Genomic DNA, 21,486 nt, shown 5'->3' with positions numbered 1-21,486 from the left:
AGTGCTTCCCAGAAAATTTCTCAAGTTGGTAGGTCCTGAAGAATTAGCTTAGTTCTAAAGAGATGACCCACTGGAGATCTCTGTTCAACTTCCTGGAATCTGTGAGGATAGCTCCAAACCTCACCCTCATGTCCAGCCTATCAAACAAAGCAAACCAGTTGGACCGTGGGGTCCTCGGGAGTGAAGTCGCACCAGCATGAAAGGCAGTGCTCCTCGATTCCCAGAGAGAACACGTGGGGACGGCAGTTGGATGGAGGGTACCAGCAAGTGCGTGTCCAGGACCGGGAAAATGGGATACGTTCACATCCTGTTTACATCCTTCCTTCTTTCCAAAGCGGGAGGGTCGCTTGAAGCCTTGGATTTCGAGATCAGCCGGGGAAAAAAAGCGAGACTCCCGTTTCTAAAAACAAAAAAAAAAGACGAGAGAAGGAAAGAAAAAGAAAGAAAAGAAAGGAAGAAAAATCAGCCAGGCGCGGTCACGTGTGCGTGCAGTTCCAGCGACTCCGAGGCTGAAGCCGGAGGATCTCTCCAGCCCACAAGTTCGAGGCCGCAATGGGCTCGGATGGCGGCAGAGCGAGACCCTGGCTCAGTACATACACACTTTGCTCCGAGCCTGTGTTCCGTGCGCGCCTCGGCTCGCCCCTGCTGAGAATCTCGGAATTGCAGATCCAGCGCGGTCAGGCAGCTGCCGGTGTGGGGCCTCCACCGTCGCGCTACTGACCCGCGGGGACTTCGGAGAAGTCCTCCTGCTCCCTTCTTTCTCCTTCGTTCTTCTGGTCGCTGACCCCTTCAGGATTCTCAGTCTGGGTCGGGGAGATAGGGACCCTCTGTAAAGAGAAGCGTTGTGGGGGTGGTTCTGCTGCGGGTCCAACGCCGCCGGCGCCCCCGGAAACCCCAATTGTCTTTTCTCTTTTCAGGCTCCTCGCCAGTCTCGTCTCGCTCCAGCCTTCTGACCCCGCCCAGGTCCTCAGTGCATTCGTACATTTCTCCAAGCAGAGGCCTTCCCAGGTCCACACGAAGTTCCCATCCCGAGCTGTGAGACTGGCGACAATGCAGTCACCGTGACACCCGCACTTGCTTGATCGGGCCGTCTTTCCCCTTACTTCTGAGGGTGAGCACCACTCACTGGGTGGGCGTTTGTCCTGAGTACTCACGCCCAGGCACAGAGGAGGCATCGAGTCCACACCTGCTGAGCGAGGTAATGGATTCCTGATGTTCACTGGTTAATATCAACCAGTGAGGAAATCAAATTACCTCTTCCTTTTTTTTTTTTTTTTTTTTTTTTTTGAGAGTCTCTCTCTGTCCCCAGGCTGGAGAGCAGTGGCGCGATCTCGGCTCACTGCAACCTTCACTGCCCAGGTTCAAGTGATTCACCTGCCTCCCGAGTAGCTGGGACTACAGGCACCCGCCACCAAGCCCGGCTAACTTTCTGTTTTTAGCACAGAGGAGGTTTCTCCATGTTGGCCAGGCTGGTTTTGAACTCCGTACATCAGGTGATCCGCCCGCCTCGGCCCCCCAAGTGCTAGGATTACAGGCGTGGGCCACCGCGCCCGGCCTTCTTCCATTTTTGTTTGTTTTTACCCTCCTAGCTTACTGTGCAGGCATGCAAACACCAGAGAGAAAATCAGTCCCTACGTTGATGCCTTTGATGGACCAAGATGCAGCTGATGAAGCACTGAACTAATTAGCACCTAGCAGTACGGCACCCTTGCTCTGTGTCCTTGAAGGTTAAACCTGTCACAAAGCGGTTAGTCTCCCTCGAGTTCGGCCACTTCCTTCTCAGAGGTCTAGAACTAACTGGTAGGAGAACATAGTCTTGATAGTGGAGTGAGGGACTGAGAGAGAGAACCAGGCAGAGAGCCCAGGTTGACACAGCAGATGACTAAAGAGGTGCCTACCTTGGGCAATAGGGAGGAAGTGAGACCAGGAGGAAGAGTAGGGGGTGACTACGTTGCTTTTGTTTTCTTGGAAATATTTTTTCTTAGTAATTTTCCTAAAGTAATTTACTTAGGAAATGATGTATTGCTATGAATATTGCAACTTTTAGCATTGATGGGATATTTTTCTTTTTTTTTTTTTTTTTTTTTTTTTTTTTTTTTTTTTTTTTTTTTTGTGGTGAAGGCCATATGAAGAGAAAGCAGAGGGACATTGTAGGTGCTGACCTTGAAGGCTGGAGAGATGTGGCCACAAGCCAAGAAAGAAGCACCAGAAGCCGGAAAAGGCCAGGGGCGGGTTTTCCCCTAGTCTCCAGAGGGAGGGGGACCCTGCCCACGCCTTGATTTTGGCCCACTTACTGATTGGATTTCTGGCCTCCAGACTTGTAAGAGAAGACGTATCTGTTGTTTCAAGACCCACAGTTCCTAATGATTTGTTACAGTGGCCACAGGAAATTAGCAGGCACTATGCAAGAAATTCCAAATGAGCAATTCAAGTACAAGAATGTGTAAGACAGCCTGGTTGCTGTCGTATTGGATAAAAACATCTGTCAGCATTGATTTTAATGGAGACGAATGACAGAACAATCAGAAACTCCAGCGCTAACTTTCTTTATTACGATCTTATTTCTCTCATGATTTTTTTCATAATGCGTTTTTGTTTTAGAACTCAAAGTTTTGGGCCAAGGAGACGGACGCCTGTGGCCTGCACTGAGAAGAGAAACGTGAACAACTTTATCACGCGTTGTGTTTTACACAGAAGCAACTGCGCTTTTAAATGATCCGAATCTTGGAGTTTCCCACCGAACCGTCCTGTGCCTTTTGCCCGGCGGGCATTTCTGCGGAGACCGAGGGTCACCTTGCGGATTTTCACCTTCAGACACAGCGACGACTGCTCTGTTGCGCACCGCACCCCCGTTTCTCGTAGCGTCCCCTCGGCCAACACCGCTTGCAACTCGCTCAGCGGCGTCGGGGCCGCAGCCAAGAGTCACCTTCCACGGAGAACCTGCGACCCACAGCGTCCCCCGGGGTCCTCGGTCCTTGTGGCCGCTTCTTCTTACCTGGGACACAAGGGACGGGCGCCTAAGACCCGCCGTTTCATTCCTCACGCTCCTATCATTGCGGAAGCAACGCGTGGGGGGTCGGGCTGGTGCTGGCTGCACAGCGGCCTGGAGTTCTCTGGTGGCGCTGGGGGAGCTCCAGAGCCGAGGTCACGGAAGACACCTTAAACCCCGTGGGGTACGACATTTCCTTATAGTGAAATTACAGAAAGACGCCACCCCAAAACAACGGTAGCGTGGCCGAGCGGTCTAAGGCGCTGGATTAAGGCTCCAGTCTCTTCGGGGGCGTGGGTTCGAATCCCACCGCTGCCATGGGCTTTTCATTCTCAGTATAGACTCTTTTAGGAGAATCCCTTCTGAAATCCTCGGGATGGATGATGGTTGGTTATTACGTAACAATACCGTTCTTTCCCTCCTTTGACTTCTGTTTACCAAGGAGCCAGAGATAACCTCCCCCAGAACAGTGTTCCCCCTTTAATGAATGAGAGGCCAGTGTACTCCAGGCTCCTCGGATACAGTAATGAGTGACACAAGCAAAATAAACGTTTAATGGCACGTACTTCCTTATTACAAACAAACCAATGGATGTCTGACTCTTGCAACCTGCTCATAACTAAAGACAGATCCCACCAATTCCCCTAAAGGAATATTATTATTTATTATTATTATTTTGAGAAAGAATCTTGCTCTATTGCCCAGGCTGCAGTGCAGTGGTGCGATCTCGATTCACTGTAACCTCTGCCTCCCCGGTTCAATCGATTCTCCTGCCTCAGTCTCCCGAGTGGCTAGGATTACAGGCACGCGCCAACACACCCCGTCTAATTTTTGTATTTTTAGTAGAGACGGGATTTCGTCATGTTGGTCAGGCTGCTCTTGAATTCCTGGCCTCAAGTGATGCTCTCTCCTCAGCCTCCCGAAGTGCTGGGATTACAGGTGTGAGCCACCGCGCCCAGCCTAAAGGATTAATTTATGTTTGAAATCAGTTGCTGTTCTTCCTCCAGCCTCTCTGTGGTGTGCTCACTTCATGCTTGGAACCCTGGTTCTGTGGACTGGAGAAGAGACAACCCTAGGAAAAGTGCCAGTGCCTTGCCCTGCCAGGTTTTTTCTCTGCATGCTTCTCAGTACCCATGTCTCTGTGGTTTCTGGGACAGCCCTATCCCTCCTCTGAGCAGTTCTCTCTGCTACTTCCGGCCTGTGTCTCATTCGCTAGACCTCAGCTTGGAATTTGCTTCCCCCTGGAAGCCTTCTCTGATTTCTTTCTCTTCCTCTGTTCAGCTTCATAGTTAAAATTTGGGAGGTTACAGACATGATATGCAAGGGAACAGCACAGAACGTCCCTGCCCCATGGAACTTAAGGTTTAGCTTCGGTCTTATGGGGGTTCACAAGAATTAGACCAGTTATTGCCATACTAATATGGTGCAAACTTTACTAAAAAGGAGAGAGTTTTCTATGTGTAGATTTTGAATGATGTTCCAGATTTAAGATAATAAAAAAATAATATGAATTGTATGTTAGAAGGAAGGACAGCCACAGCATTGTTCCCAGGGGTTAATGTTGAGCCACAGCATTGTTCCGTGGGTCTGTTTCTGCATGGACCGTTATTACGGATCAACCCTTACAATGTATTGTAAGCAAGCCTCTGTACTTTGTTCCCCTCTCCAACAACCAGTTTTCTGATTTTCCATGGACACCAACTAGTGTTTAATAATTCGATGTGACTCTGACACTAACTACAGGTAATTAGTGCAGCCCCCACATGTTATGGACTCAGACCCACAACACTGTCCCCTACTTCACACATGTGGCAAGTCCCAGGCCTCCTGTACTTTTGAGTACTTTCGACTGACTGGCTAGAAATTGGGGGTTCCCACAAATCCCTCCTCATGGTCCATGATTTGCTAGAACAGCTCACAGGACTCAGGAATACACTTCACTTATATTTACCAGTTTATTATAAAGGATACAGCTCAGGAACACCCGCATGGAAGAGATGTATAGCATAAGGTATGTGGAAGGTACCTGAAGCTTCCATGCTCTCTCTGGGCGAGCTGCCCTCTCAGCACCTCAATTTGTTCACCAGCTTGGAAGCTTTCTGGACCCTGTCATTTAGAGTCTTTATGAGGGTTTCACCACCACTGATACAATCCATTAACTCAATTTTCAGTCCCTTTCCCTTCATCAGAAGGTGGAAGCCAGGGCTGAAAGTTCCAGGCTTCTAATCAAGGCTTGGCCTTTCCTGTGACTGGACACTGAAACCATCTAGGGGCCTTCCAAGGGTTATCTCATTAGAACAAAAGAGGCTCCTATCCCTCCATAAATTTTAAGGGATTTAGGAGCCGTGTGTTGGGACAAGGGAAAAGACCAAATATATATATTTCTTAATATGACACAGAGTCACCAACTAATTTTGTTTTGGACAAAAACAATTTATAGCTAGTCAGTTGGAAGCACAGGAGGCCTGGGACTTGCCACGGCAATTACTACAGCTTTAGACGTCTTGACATCGATAAAGTATGTCATGCTCTTTTGTTATTTTTCTTTAAAATTAACTTGGCTATTCTTGGAAGTATTATATTGCATTTCAATATAAATTTCAGAATCAATTTGTACTCAAGATTTTGTTTAGGTTAAACTGAATCTGTAGATCAATTTGGGGGAAACTGACATTTTTACAATGCTTAGTCTTCCAGTCTATGAACAAATGTAGTCATCCTTTCATTTAGATCTTTTGTAATTTTTCCAAATACTGTTATAGTTTTATGTGAAGCTTTTACATATTTCTTCTTAGATTCATTCCTAAGTATTTGATCATTTCTGATGCCATTATAAATGACACGTCAGAGAAAATTTCATTTTTGAAGTTTTTATTGCTGGTGCATAGACATATAATTGTTATTGAACTTGTATTCTGCTGCCTTGTTGAATTTATTAATTTTAATAGCTCATCTGTAGATTCATTTCAGTTTTCTTGATGGACAATCATGAATAGCAATTTTATTTTTTCCCTTCATATCCTTCTATTTTTTATTTCCTTTTCTTGCCTTATTGCAGTTAGTAAGGCGTGGAGTACATTTTTTTTTTTTTTTTTGAGACAGACTCTCATTCTGTTGCCCATGCTGGAGTGCAGTGGCATGATCTCGGCTTACTGCAACCTCTGCTTCCCACGTTCAAGCAATTCTTTTTGCTTCAGCCTCCTGAGTAGCAGCCACACACCTGGCTAATTTCTGTATTGCAATACCAGATACACGTAGTCAAACTACAGTCCTTACCAAGAAGTATCTTATCATCCGTATTAAATGAAGTTGGCATTCTTCATTTCTCTTGTCAGGTAAAAATAATTTCATTATCAATGTTCCTGGCAAAAATTTTGTTTGCATGTAGAATGCAATTAGATTAAAAAAGTGAGTTTTACCTGATTTTTGTATGTAAATTTTTTTTTTTTTGAGACAGGGTTTCACCATGTTGGTCAGGCTGGTCTCGAACTCCTGACCTTAGGTGATTCACCTGCCTTGGCCTCCCAAAGTGCTGGGATTACAGGCGTGAGCCAGCACACCCAGCTTCTGTATGTAAACTATAACTCAGACTAACTCTTGTTGGGTAACTCTTCAGAATGAGAACTACATCCTAGGGTTTTAAGCGACATGTTTTATCATTCAATTATGCACCTGACCTTTGAATTCCTTCAACATTATTCCTACCAAACTTAGTACTTATGGCAGAACCTGTTCCAGTTAAGTACGTCCTAAACGTACAGACGTCCTGTGGCTTCTTCTTGTGGACTCTGATTCTATCCTGGGATAGTTGCAGAACAAGATTAACCCACTGCTCATAAAGTAGTTCTTCAACATTTTCAAGACATATCTTTATCACCGGGTAAAAAAACTAAACTTTATTCAAGTACGCTCTCAAAATGTTCATGTTATGTGTTTAAGAATCAGTAAAGACTTCTGGAAGTCAGGCTAGTAATTTCTTACTGCAAGACTGAAAGTTAATCAGGAGTTCTAAAAGCAGATGTGAGGCTCACAGAGCTATTTTAAGACGACAATAGTTATGTTGAAGAGGGATTGGTGCAAGTGGGGTCTGAAAGCAATCTGTTTGGATCCAATAGGGAGGCGATCAGAGAAAGGGATGGACGTTAGACACTGAGTGCCCTGAAAAGTTTGCTAATAAATTTGGAAGATTTCATGTCATGTAAATATTTAAGAAATAAACACTGAAAAAAAAAAAAAGAAATAAACACTGAAAAATTCTGGCATATCTATAACCAAATGCTTAATTAGATGGAGCATGCTTCATGCTCTTCCACATATGAACTGTTACTTGAACAGTTTACAGTTGATTTCTCCTTATTTGTGATTTATTACAGGCACCCACCATCAGGCCTGGCTAATTTTTATATTTTTTAGTAGAGACAGGGTTTCGCCATGTTGCCAGGCTGGTCTTGAACTCCTGACCGCAAGTGATCCTACCTCAGCCTCCCAAAGTACTGGGATTAAGGCATGAGCCACCGTGCCTGGCCCTTATCTGTAGTTTCTAAACCTGTTTGCTCCCTTTTCACTTTGAATCTCAGTAATCCTGATAAAATATGGAAAAGTATCATTCTAGCTTTATGTTAAAAAAATTGCTAAAGATGATCAGTGTTTATAAGTTAAAAATTTTCTGTGCTGAACTGAGGTACAACTGCATGTCTGAAGGATGTGGTACAAACATATGGGAATTGCCTAGGAAAGCTCGAGCATTTGGGGGTCATTTGCACAGAATTTACTAGTTACGTGATCCTGGGCAAGTTTGCTAATCTGTCTGTGCCTCAAATTCCTGATCCCATAGGGACATTATATAGATTTTAAAAGTTTAAATGTGTAAATCCCTTAGAATAGTGACTGGAACACAGCAAGCACTAATAAGTGTTTATTATTACTATGAAGTGATTGACAAACTCTTGGAAGTAAATGTGCTCACCAAAAAAATAAATACTGAATGAGAAGGTAAAGGACAATGTCTTTGGAGAATCTCACAATCAAGGATCAGGAAATCAGGAATAACTAATATAGTAGACAGAAGGACCAGACTCTTAGCTAGGAGAAACAGAAAGTAACACCAGCAACGTTATGCTCAGGCAGTGGTCAAAATACTGACTACTGAGGTCTGAGAAACAGTTACTGGAGAGAGGGATTTCCTACTCTCAAGTTCATGGGCTCTCCACACTTGATGTTTTCTTTTCTTATGTCCAGTTAGATTTGAGCTCACTCTAAAAGCTTTTCCACACTCCTCACATTCATAAGGTTTCTCCCCAGTATGAACTCGCTTATGTCCAATCAGAGCTGAGCCCTGACGGAAGGACGTACCACACTCACTGCAGGCATATGGCTTCTCACCAGTGTGGATTCTTTTATGCTGCCTCAGGACTGAACTATGATGGAAGGCCACTCCACATACCTCACATTTGTGAGGCTTCTCTCCAGTGTGAATTCTTTGATGATTGGTCAAGTTTGACTTCCCACTGAAAGCTTTGCCACACACTACACATTTGTAAGGTTTCTCTCCAGTGTGGATTCTCTGATGGATAGTAAGGCAGTGCCGATCCTGGAAGGTTTTTCCACAATCCCCACATAGATAGGGTTTCTCCCCAGTGTGCGCTCGTTCGTGAGCCCTGCGCTTACAGTTATGACGAAAGGCTTTCCCACACTCCTCACACCTGTAACGCTTCTCTTCAGCGTGGACCCTCCTGTGTTTGGTGAGTTCTGCCTTGATGCTGAAGTCTTTTCCACACTGGGGGCACCCATAATGTTTCTTCCGCGTATGGGTTCGTTTATGTTTGCTTAGGTCTGAGCTCCGACTGAAGGCCCTTCCACACTTGCTGCATTCATAAGGTCGTTCCCCAGTGTGGATTCTTACGTGTTTGGTGAGGTCTGAACTCCCGCTGAAGGCCTTCCCACACTTATCACATTCATATGGCTTCTCCCCAGTATGGATTCTGCTGTGGATGGTCAGGGAATACTTAAACTGGAAGGCCTTCCCACAGCAGTTACATTCATAAGGCTTCTCCCCAGTGTGGATGAGCTGATGCATACAGAGACGGTTCCTGGTCTTGAAGGCCTTCCCACAGTCCCTGCACTCGTGAGGCTTCTCCCCACTGTGGGTTGTTTTATGTCGGCAAAGAGCTGATCTACTGTTGAAAGCCTTCCCACACTGGGTGCAGTGAAATGGTTTCTCCCCTGTGTGGATTATCTGGTGCATAGAAAGCTGACTTCTGGTCTTGAATGCTTTCCCACACTCATTACACACATGGGGTTTCTCACCAGAATGAATTTGCTCATGGAGAATGAGATCTGAGTGCCAACTGAAGTTTTTGCCACAACTGGCACATTTATGGAGTTTCTCTGCAGTAAGAACTCTACTACATGGACTATGCATTGAGTTTGGATTCATGCTTTTTCTAAATACCTTCTGGTTCTTTTGTTTTTTGGAGGTTCCTTCCTCCGAGCCTTCTTTCTCTTCCCTCAGTTTCTCCCATATAGGTGTTTCCCAAGGATTCCCTAATTTGACATTTTGAACACAAGCTTCTCTAACCTCAGGATCCTCGGAACCAACTTTTAGGAGACCGTTAAATTTCACCCAGTAGACTTCTCCATTTTCAAAAATCTCTTGTTGTGAACTTGCCTTCTCATTCTCAGGCCATGTCTTGTCAGTTGACACTTAAACAAGAAAATACAAATGTCAGAAGAAAGGAAATAAGTGAGATGGGAGAGGTAAAAAAAATTCAAGCTGTTTGAAGAGTAAATAACTTTTCCATGCTGGAAAAATTACCAACGTTGTGGCCAAAAGTCAGAAAAGGCTATAATGATGGTAACTACTGAGGTATTTTAAAATCAGTACACTTTATTAAAAAAAATCCTTAAAAACCTTCTCCTCCTCTATAGTCTCCTAGTTTAGTGAGTGTAAATGCTATACACCTAGTCATCTAAGCACAAGACGAAATCATCTTCAACTCCATCTCACTCATATTTACCCAGCTAACACTTTAGAAATTCTACCTGTGAAGAGTTACAGGGGAGGTGCTGAAATGCGGATGCAGTCCCTTTTCAAGGAACTGTCTGCTTTGCTCCCAAGAGAGAGTCCTGGAGAACCATATTTTTATGTGACCCAGCCGATCTCATTGGGGAAGATTAGATCTGTGCAATAACTGACCCAAACCAGGCTAGATTCTCTCATCCTGGACCTTAGAATTGTGATCTGAAGGTAGGTAACACCAGCTCTAAGAGTAGCTCAGTCTTTAGCACTTAAATTTGAGAACTAGTGGTGGTAGGATGGTATTTGGTAAAGAGGAGGGAACATGATACCATCTGGTCTGAGAAGCAGAGGTCAATTTGCCCAGAAAGAAGGAAGCTGACCCACAAAGAAGCAGGGAATACAGCTGGAGAGAGGGACCTGATGGTTTCCAGTCTCTTCTAGAGCCTGACACATATCTGCCCTTAGGTCCCATGACACATCTGAATAACAAATAAATTCATGTTTCCGCTTAAGCTAGCTTGGGTTAATTCCTATTGCTGGCAACCAAGGAGTCCAAACATCTTATTAATATTATCTCTGAACTCTATCTCTTCTTCATTTCCACTGCTGGTGCATTCTCACTCCCTAATTGCTATTCCCTCAAATATCCTTTAGTCTGACTACCTTCTAATCCATCCTCTACACTGCTTCCAGGTTATTCTTTCTGAAAATCAAGTCTAATCATGTCATTTTTTAGCTTAAAATACTTCAATGGCACCCCTTATTTAACTAGACAGGAAGAAAGTAAAGCATATGGTCAAGAGCCCTAGTTCCAGAGTGAGACTGCCTGGGTTCAAATCCTAGTTCTGACACTTCATAACTCTTAATAGCTGTGTGAACATGGGAGGATGACTTCACTTCTTCTTTGCCTCAGTTGGATTATCTATAAAATGAACTCTAGACTATCTATGATGATTATATCAGTTGATGTATGTAAAGCACATGCCACACTGAAGTATTTTAATTAAAATTAGCTGTTACTATAAGTTCAAGTTTTATAGTTTAAATTCCTTAAGAACACTCCCCAAAAACAGAAGTCGTATCATGCCCTTGCCCCTTTCTCCTGCTTATGAACCTCCCCAGAGCTTTTCTACGTCCTTTGCGCTACTCATACTGAACAATTCAGTCCATATTCTTTTATTCCTCAATACTTTCTCACATGTTATTCCTTCTGCCTAGAATGCCTCTCACCTGTTTCAATTTATAAGCCCTGGAGTAACTGATACACAGAAGGGTGATAAATATTCTGAGCATTTTTTCTGAGGTGGAATCTCGCTCTGTCCCCCAGGTTGGAGTGCAGTGATTCTGGCTCACTGCAACCTCTGTCTCCAGGATACAAATGATTCTCCTGTCTCAAACTGCCCAAGGAACTGGGATTAAAGGCATGAGCCTAGCTATTTTTGTATTTTTAGTAGAGACGGGCTTTCACCATGTTGGTCAGGCTGGTCTCAAACTCCTGACCTCAGATAATCTGTCCATCTCAGCCTCCCAGAGTGCTGGGATTACAGGCGTGAGCCACTGTGCCTGGCTTCTAAGATTTTTTTGAGGGCCAAATTGCAAAATCTATTAAATAGGTTGCAAAGAACCAATTAAACAGTGACAGAATAATTGCCCAGTTTGTCATTGTTTCAGTTTTCTTTTAAGTTTCCTAAATGGGTTTCCTTTCTGGGCCCTTTGGGCCGAACAGTCCACCACTGAGAATGCTCCATAACCACTGTCACATGGAAGATCAGAGGGGACTGAAAGCTTCTCTATTACTCACCTGGGTAGGAGCAGCTGAGGGACAGCCCTGTGTCCTGTGGATCCTGCACACAGGGCTCTACTCCTCGCTCCAGATGAGAGATTAAAGGAGGTTTAGGAAATGGAAATCCTGGTTGAAGAGAAGAAATAAGTGTGTTGAGTAACATATAACTTAATGCTTAGCCCTGATCCTTCTGTCTGCATATGGAAACAGGAAAGAAATGTTAATTTAGGTAGAGAAAAGGGTTTTTCAGGGGTCTTGTGACATGTAAAAGAACATGTTTAGGGACTTTTTCAGAAAAGTCACACTCAAAGGGAAAGAGAAGGTTCTGGGAAACAGTCATTTGGGTGTACTTCCCTGTTTTTTTTTTTTTTTTTTTTTAAGGAGAATAGGAGTCTATACAGGAAGACTACCAGTCTTAGGTACCTAGAAGGCAGTTCATGACTAGGAGCAGAATACAGAACATGTGATAAGACAATGAGAGGTGTGAGGAAGCAAAGACCCAGGGCAAACAGAAGCTAAGCATCTCCTTTTCACCCAGGCAGAGTCTTATTCTGAATCAGAAAACAGCAACTATGTTAGCCAAAAAATTATCTTACTATGTAACAGAGGTGACTCAAAATTCTAATTTTTGGGTAAGATCCTGAGGATAAAATACAAGGACTCTGACTTTCAATATGAGACCTCATGCACATCAATAAATAAAGCAATTAAATTAAAAAAAAAAAAAAAAGAAGATAGAAAGCATTACGTCAAGTGCAGGGAAGGTCCTTACCAAGTGATACCACGTGCCCATAATTTTCCAACATCACATCCTTATAGAGATGCCTCTGAGCGTCGGTCAGACACTGCCACTCCCTGTCAGTGAAGTTCACAGCTACATCCTCGAATGTCACTGACTCCTGAAATAATATACTCCTGCTATCCTGAAGGAAACGCCAGTTTCCTCAGGAAACAGAGGCAAAAGAAAGGAATTTGCAAGGAGGAGGTTTATAGAAGTAAAAAGTCTGTTACCGTTTGCTGGATATGTACAAATTGGATGACAGGAAGCGTGGGTTTTGATAGCAAAAAAAACATGAAAGAGAAAACCCACAAGTGGTTTATCATGCAACAAAATGTTCCTTATGAGACAGAGAGAACCTTGATTTAGGAGTTGCGCAGATAGAGAATGCAGTGAAAATAAGGCCATATTTTGGGGGTAGTGATGTATTTTCAGGGAGAAGGAAAGGGGCCTCAGCTCACTTGGGCCTGGTTCATCCGTGTGATATCGGCTTGTGGCAGGTTTCCTTGGCTTCCATATTTAGTGAAGGCAGGATATTGAGCGGGTGATAGAGCTGAGGGAAGATAAGCAAGCCAAGACTCAATTTAGCACAGTGTTAATGAAATCTCCTGCATTCATCTTCTCTTCCTCAAAGGTAGATGCTTATGCAGTTCTAACCTAGGGCTTCAGGTTACTGCCTTACAGTATCCTTCCTCATTATTTTTCTAGTCTCAGCTTCCAGTGTTGGGCATCAGGCCCTGGCACAGTAGCCAAGACAACTCTTGGAAGTGTACTCTCCTCCTCTCTCACCTCCTGTTTTCCTGGAATAACCTTTCTCCATCCCCAGACAGGTCTGGTAAAAAGGCCCAAATCACTGACTCCCAGGTTTTGGATAACCTTTCTTCCTCTATTTGAATACTGAAGTCATTTCCTCCAAAATACTGGGAGTAGAAGGAGGGTGAAAAAGTGTTGTGTGTGTGTGTGTGTGTGTGTGTGTGTCGGGATGTGCTGAATACAAGCATCCAGAGTCAGGACCAAAGCTTATTTCCTCAGGTAACTTAATATTATTTCCTCAGGTAACTTAATAGCTGGTATACGTCCAGCTAGTTTGTAATATTTTTTTTCCCTTATTCTTATGAGAAGAATCATTCTTTCCCTGATTTTGCACGTTTTTCCTAATTCCTTGTTACTAAGCTGTCCTCCCTACACCAATATAGTATAGCACACACAGCATTTTAAAATGCAAAGGAGGCCGGGCGCGGTGGCTCAAGCCTGTAATCTCAGCACTTTGGGAGGCCGAGGCGGGTGGATCACGAGAGATCGAGACCATCCTGGTCAACATGGTGAAACCCCGTCTCTACTAAATATACAAAAAATTAGCTGGGCATGGTGGCGCGTGCCTGTAATCCCAGCTACTCAGGAGGCTGAGGCAGGAGAATTGCCTGAACCCAGGAGGTGGAGGTTGCGGTGAGCCGAGATCGCGCCATCGCACTCCAGCCTGGGTAACAAGAGCGAAACTCCGTCTCAAAAAAAAAAAAAAAAAAAACCAAAGGAAACTTTATGAAGAACGTCCAAGTGTTCAGGTATAATCCATGTGATTGGGTGAGAAGTGGTTTTATATTACTAATTAATAGGGCCTTAGTTTATTCTTTGCAGGCTAGCACAATCTTTCCGTAGCTTCAGTGTTCAAGGTGCCTATTTTTCTTGATAGTTTATCAACACATCCCCAAGTCCAAAGCTGAATAACCTCTTTCTGCTATTAATCACCAGCAGGTCAAAGTAATCTATTGGTAAGATTTTAAGATCACCTTTTGGCTTTACAACTCCAAGACTATCATTCCATTTTTACCAAAACCTGATTTTGGAACCAAGCTGATTTTTTTTCACTGCAATTGCCCAAGAAGACTCTTGTTTCATTTCAGCTACTTGCAGCTTCTCACCAAGACTAAGGCTACATCTCAATTGTGGTGGCTCCATACAGGTTTTCCACTGTCTTGCCTAAAAGCTCCAAGTTCCTTTATAACTGTTTGTCTCAAAAAGTCTAAACTCACCTGGATAGCACACAACTCACAGAAGATGTTTGTGCCGTATTAATGTTACATATCAGTTCTTTTCTTTATAACATTAACACAATTAAAGCTCTCTATCGGATGTTTTCAACCATTATTTATTTTATCAGGAATATTTTCAAGTATATAGAAAAGTAGAAAAATTATATAGTAAATATCCATATACCAACAACTTACATTCTACAATTTACGTTCTGCAGTATTTGCTTTATCACATACTTATCCATTTATCTATTCCTCTATCTGTTCATTAACGTATTTTATTTTTCAAATCATTTCAAATAAATTGAAAGCATCAGTACACTTTGCCCCTAAACACTTTTACATGTATATCACTAACTGGAAGTTTATATTTGTTTACCTTCTTTGTTCGGGTAAAATTTACATATAATGAAATGCACGTCTTAAATGTACCCTTATAGACACTGTGACAGAAGCATACTGCTATATGACTCCAATTCCCCTCCATCTACGTTGCTCCTGGTTTTTGCCATATCTCCTTCACAACTGGGAAAGTCTGTCACTCATCGTGATTCGTAAGCTTTATTTTTAGCTTTAGAAATTGAAAGGTCAGTTATTCCTCTTAAGTTAAAAATGAATTTAGGAAAGAGGTTACATGAAAAAACAACATACAACTTTGTGTTAAAGCAATATACAGATATGTTGTGGGATGAGATTAATACATTTGTACTGTATTACATGATATGTGGTTGTAGATTTTCTGATTCTGAAAATCTACCACAGGAGATTTCAACACCATTTGAGAAAAAGAGGACTGGGAGACTTGTCCATGTGAGTTTAGCAATAGCTAGTATTTTCTGTTTCTAAATTTATAAAGAAGTTATGTTCTATATGAATTCTCATTTATGATCCCTTGTACAGTAGACATTTCAGGATTCCTCCTATGGAGGTCTCAACATTGTATCTAGAAATATATTTTATTTTTCTTGTTGCAGGTAACATATACTAAAAAGCTTACTTTGGAATGTGCCTACTCATCTGTCCCAAAGTCTATGCCTTTCTGGGACTGATTTTATGACTCCTGAATTGCTATATGCCATTTCCTAGGTTGCACCTCCAGCAGCAGCATTTTTTGTCTGTTTGTTTTTAGACAGAGTCTCACTCCGTTGCCCAGGCTGGAGTGCAGTGCAACCTTCGCCTCTGTGTTCAAGTGGTTCTTCTGCCTCAGCCTCCTGAGTAGCTGAGGTTACAGGTGCGTGCCACCATGCCTGGCTAATTTTTGCATTTTTAGTAGAGATGGGGTTTCACTATACTGGCCAGGCTGACCTTGAACTGCTGACCTCAAGTGATCCACCCACCTTGGCCTTCCAAAGTGTTAGGATTACAGGCGTCAGCCATCACACCTGGACAACTAGCAGCTTTTATACAAATCTTAACCACTTTTCTTCCTCACATATGCCACCAAAGAGTACAAAGCTTCAATGAGGAAATGATTGCTCCTTCTTTTGTCACTGCTTTATTTTATGTTTCAGAGGTATCTATACATCATTTAAAAGTATCAAAGCTCCAAAGAGGTCTGCAGAAATAAAATTGTATATATTCAAAATTTACATGTTGGCAAAATTATGCTTGGGTATGAATTACTGAATTATACCACAAGTTTTATAAGTGTAAAATATTATGTATAAATATGTAGGCTATTTACCATGTATCTCAAGTTATACACATAGTAAATGTCTGCGTTGAATTTCTTTGATAAATTGCTTTGTAGATTATCTTTTATAAATTTTTGATTTTTTTCAAAATTTAAGATACCAGGAAAAACGGAATATTTAGTTCTGCTAGATATTGATCCAAGTCCAGTATAGAAACAAAAGACTTTTTACAAATGCTCAATAATGATCAGATTTTTGGGCTCCAGTGTGGCATTTTCCATTCTGTGTCCTTACTCCATTGTCAGCTGCCGTGACTCCTGCCACAATCTCCTGTGTACCTCACCTCTTTTCTGAGGGAGCTGGGTATCCTGGGGGGTCCAGGGCAGCCGGCTTGGTGGTTCTGAACTCTCATCCAACAGCACAGCCTATTGCAAGGCACAGAATGAATTCAGGGAAGTTATGAAGGCGAGAAAAATACATAGGAAGATGCAAGTAATTATATAGTTCTAGCCATGGAAACTGTTTCCCAGAAATACCGAGAGGGGAAAAAATCATGGGCCCAGTTCCTAACACCTTATGAAAACTAGAAATGGCATCCAATTACTCTCTACAACTACAAAGCTTTAATAATCACCAGGTCAAGCAGGAAAAAGAGTATGTGGGAGACCTTCAACAGTATCTAGAGTTGGACCCACCACCACTTGCACTGCTTTCTTTCTGGGACTCACATCTCCTTCTTCCTCCTTGTGATTTATCACAGACCCTCCTCTTCTTACCTCCTGCATCTTTTTGCCCAGGTTTCCTTAACAGTCTTCCACCGCTGCCCTAGAATCTTCCTACAGGTCAGACTGAGTTCTCAAACAAGTTGTGAAGTGGCTCCAGATGTCAGACTCCTTTGGAGAACACACGTTTTGGTGGTGCCGGCCAAAGGGCTCTTCTCGACCCACAGGGCAGCTTCTGTTTGGCTTAATGTGTCAAACACTGCCCTGGATTTGGGGTTCATTAGCAACTCTAGACCACCTGTGATCTCACATCTTGTTTTCCTGCATATTTGGTGAAGGGAAAAGAGGACTGTTACCACATTAAAAAAAAAAGGTAGTCACTGAGAACCTGAGGCAGGAACACAAACTGAAAATGTGAACATATCCAGAATACAATCTCTACTGCTACCACCCTTGTCTCAGCCACCAGCATCTGCGACCTCCCCTTCTTCCCATTACTGCAGTAGCTTTCTAACTGGTCTCCTTTCTTCAATCTTGGCCTTCCTCCTGTTGTCCTTCTCAATAGAGCAATCTGAGTGATCCGTTTACAACTTGAGTTGGATCATTGAATCTTTGCTCAAAACTCTCCAGTGGCTCAACCTTACTCATAATAAAAGCTGAAGTCCTGTAATTCCAGCACTTTGGGAGGCCGAGGCAGGTGGATCACGAGGTCAAGAGATCGAGATCATCCTGGTCAACATGGTGAAACCCCGTCTCTACTAAAAATTACAAAAAATCAGCTGGGCACGGTGGTGCGTGCCTGTAATCCCAGCTACTCAGGAGGCTGAGGCAGGAGAATTGCCTGAACCCAGGAGGCGGAGGTTGCGGTGAGCCGAGATCGTGCCATTGCACTCCAGCCTGGGTAACAAGAGCGAAACTCCGTCTCAAAAAAAAAAAAAAAAAAAAGCTGAAGTCCTTACAGAGGTATACAAGGACCTATTCAAAGTGCACGTTACTTTTAACTTCTGTCCTGCTCACTCTAAAGAAAAGCTGAAGTCTTAAGCGTGACATACAAGTCTACAGCATGTGTGATTCTCAACAGCCCCGGCGCTCCCTCAATCTTCTCCAGCCACAGCGACCTTCCTCCGTTTCCATCTTAGGGCCTTTCCATTGGCTGCTCCCTTCACCTCAAGCGCTCTCCATTGCTAATAATCCTGCCTCCTTCAAGTGTTTTCTTATATGACATCTTGCCAAGGAGGTCCACTCTAAGTACCTTATTTAAAATTGCAAGCTATCCCCTCCTTACAATTCTGATGTGCCTTACCTTGCTTTACATGACTGCTTCTTTTCCTGTTGCGCTTTATCACTTTCCAATACGGTGCGTAAATTACTCATTAATATATACAGTGTCGGTTGGGGCGCGGTGGCTCACGCCTGTAATCCCATTACTTTGGGTGGCCAAGGCGGGTGGATCACGACGTCAGGAGATAGAGGCGAGCGGGGCTAACACGGTGAAACCCAGGCCCTACTAAAAATCCGAAAATTAGCTGGTCGTGGTGGCGCTCGCCTGTAGTCTCAGCTACTCGGGAGGCCGAGGCAGGAGAATCGCGCCAACCCGGGAGGCGGAGATTGCGGGGAGCAGAGATGGCCCAGCGCACTCCAGCTCGGGGGGCACAGCGAGACTCCCTGTCAGAAACAAACAAACAAATAAAAACGTTTATGGCCGTTCTGCCCTCGCCAAAACGTAGGCTCTTAGGCTCCGTGAGGGCAGGAATTTTTGTCGTTTTGTTCACTGTTGTATTCTCAGCGCCTAAAACAGCACTTGCAACAGTATGTGCTGGATTAATAATCAGCTGACTGACTGACTATACGAATGGACGCTGCGGAGAAGAATAAAAAGAATGGGTCAGGGGCCGCTGGGAACAAGAGGAGGGCAGGAGGTGAGGCAAATGCGCGGGAAAACCTCATTTTGGGGATTGGCTTCGAGGCCGGAAACTGCAGCGGACGCCCCTCCAATCTGGCCCAAAGCCCCGCCCCTGCCTGCAACCCCTGGGCCTGGTATTTAGTGACGGGGCGGGGGCGCCGGACTCCTCTCCGCTCAGCTGCAGATCCCGACTCACGACCGCCCAAGCCACAGACGTTCCGGCCGATGAGACAAAAAAAGTACAGCAGATCCACTTCCTAGTCCGCCAAACACCATTTCCGGTGACGTTCTAGGAAAGGCGCCAACTCGCTGGTCTACGCGTTCCCTCAGACTCTCCGCCTTCCCTCAGACTCTCTCTCCGCCTTCCTCCTCGCGGCTCAGCCTTCTAGGAGTTTGCGCGCGTTGAAAATCTAGGTAGAAACGGACAGAAGTTTTGTGACAAATATATGAAAAAGTTACTTTTAAATATTAGCTAAGAACACAACGGAATGGCTTTTTCAAAAGTAAATGCTATTTTAAGCCTATGCAGAAGTCGAAAGAAGAGTATAATTAACCCTCATATTCGTATCGTTGACGTTAAACAATACATGAAATACTTGTTTCATCTATCTCCATTTTTCCTGCCGAAACGTTTTAAAACAAACCCCAAATATGTTATTTTCAACTTCATTATGCATTTCTTTGCAAAAGGATATTTTTTTACAGAATCACAATACCATTATCACATTTAACAAAATAATTCCTGGTTATCATCTAATATCAAGTCCATATTATTTCCCTAAATATATATGTATGCTTCTTACATTTGTTTTCTTTTTCATTGAGGATCTGAACTCCGTATTTTAATTTGGGCATGTGTCTTAATTTTTTAAAAATTCACGTCGGGGCCAGGCAGAGCACTTTATGCCACACATCCGGAAGCATGTAATGTTGTTGATGCTAAGATTGACCAATGGGTTTAATACTTGATAGTTGAATCCCTCCATGTAAACTTAACCGTGGGCTTTTAATCTGATACATTTGGTCACTCATGATTTTTGTCAAAATTACCCATTTCTTCAGAGGTTGTAAAATTGTAATTTTTCTAATTCAATTTTTTTTTACATTTATTAGTTAGAATTCCTCTATAAAGAAAACGTTTTCTTCATAATTTTAGCAATTCAGGGCTATTTGGTTATCCTGAAATGTAGTTTGTATAGGAAAGACAGACTTTAATTTTCATCATAATTGCCAATTTTCAGAAAAAGCAGTTGTGCCCTAGGTGCCATCAGTGGTGACCATCTTACAAAATGTGATGTGATAGCCATCCTACAAAATGCCTGGCTGGGCCCTATTGTCCAGCATTCACAGCCTTCTGTAGCCCCCTTCCATAGTGTATCAGGGTTGGTTTGTGTGACCAGTGATCTGGTAGGAGTGATGCTAAGTGTTTTATTTTTTTATTTTTTGAGACAGAGTCTCTCTCTGTTGTGCAATCTTAGCTCAGTGAAATCTCCACCTCCCGGGTTCAAGTGAGTCTCCTGCCAAGTAGCTGGGACTACAGGTGCACACCAGCATGCCCAGCTAATTTTTGTGTTTTTAGTAGAGATGGATTTCACCATTTCGGCCAGGCTGGTCTTGAGCTTTTGGCCTCAAGTGATCTGCCCGCCTCAGCCTCCCAAAGTGCTGGGATTACAGGCATGAGCCATTGCACCTGGCCGATGCTACATTATCTTTAATATTAGGTCATAAAATAATCTTTGGCTTCTGTCTTGGTCTCTTTCTCTTCCTTTCTTAGATCACTCACCCTTGGGAAAGCCAAATGCCATATTGTAAAGAGAGACCCATGTAATGAGGAACTGAAGCCTCCTGCCAACGGCCACATGATTGATTTTGGAAGTGGATCTTTCTACGTTAGTGAAGCTTTCAGATCACTGCAGCCCCAGGTGATGTCTTGGGTGCAACCTTATTGTAGGCCTAGAACCACCAGCCAAGCTGCTCCCAGATTTCTGGTCTGCAGAAACTGGGAATGGCTTTGAGGGAGGAAACTGCGACAGATGTTTGGTTCTACGTTTTAGGGTAATCTGTTGTGCATCAGTTGATAACTAGTGCAAAGGTTTTGTTTTCTTTTTTTGCATATCAGTATGAACACAGGGATTTAAAAAATACATTCAGTGAGTCTTGATCAATTGCAGTTATTATTCTTTTTAAGGTTCAACTTATTTCAGGTTTGGTCAGTGGGAGTCCATTCATTTTATCTCCTGTGTCCTTTTCATCCAACTCTAAGTGTCTTGGATAGCTTTTTTCCTTTATGGCAAGATAAATATTTCAGACACATTTCATACATTTCTTGCCTCAGACCTGGAATCAGCCATTTTTCCAAGGTGTTCTGGTGCTTTCAGTGGGGTCAAAGATTGCATACCTTCGTGAATAGTCATGGTTAACTGCTTTGAAAATGTACCAAAATAAAATAAAATTTGCTTAACTATTTGCCTGCCTCGGCCTTCCAAAGTGCTGGAATTACAGGCGTGAGCCATGGCGCCTGGCCACAATCCCCAAATTTTATAAAATTTTATTCTGGTCTAATGGAAATTGGCATTTAACCAGAATGATCCCTAAAGTAATAAGTCTATAATTTTGTAAATGAGTTCAG

General features: G+C 43.3%; 1 protein-coding gene and 1 non-coding gene across 2 annotated transcripts; one reads left to right on the top strand and one right to left on the bottom strand.

The window, feature by feature from the left end:
• Nucleotides 1-3,225: 3,225 nt before the first annotated feature.
• On the top strand, nt 3,226-3,307 carry TRNAL-AAG (transfer RNA leucine (anticodon AAG)). Its single transcript has one exon. It is a non-coding gene; the product is annotated as a tRNA-Leu (tRNA).
• Nucleotides 3,308-7,891: 4,584 nt separating this feature from the next.
• Nucleotides 7,892-19,100, bottom strand: ZNF311 (zinc finger protein 311). Its single transcript, XM_008993753.5, has 7 exons — nt 18,258-19,100; nt 17,009-17,275; nt 16,576-16,657; nt 13,030-13,121; nt 12,563-12,689; nt 11,809-11,916; nt 7,892-9,691 (listed from the first exon to the last, which is right to left on the bottom strand). The coding sequence occupies exons 2-7, from the start codon at nt 17,015-17,017 to the stop codon at nt 8,109-8,111; spliced, it is 2,001 nt and encodes a 666-aa protein (XP_008992001.4). The 5' UTR covers nt 17,018-17,275; nt 18,258-19,100; the 3' UTR covers nt 7,892-8,108.
• Between the last annotated feature and the right edge of the window lie 2,386 nt (nt 19,101-21,486).

Source organism: Callithrix jacchus, chromosome 4, assembly GCF_049354715.1.
Source record: "Callithrix jacchus isolate 240 chromosome 4, calJac240_pri, whole genome shotgun sequence".
Lineage (NCBI taxonomy): Eukaryota > Metazoa > Chordata > Mammalia > Primates > Cebidae > Callithrix > Callithrix jacchus.
This window is presented reverse-complemented; position numbering and strand designations above follow the sequence as displayed.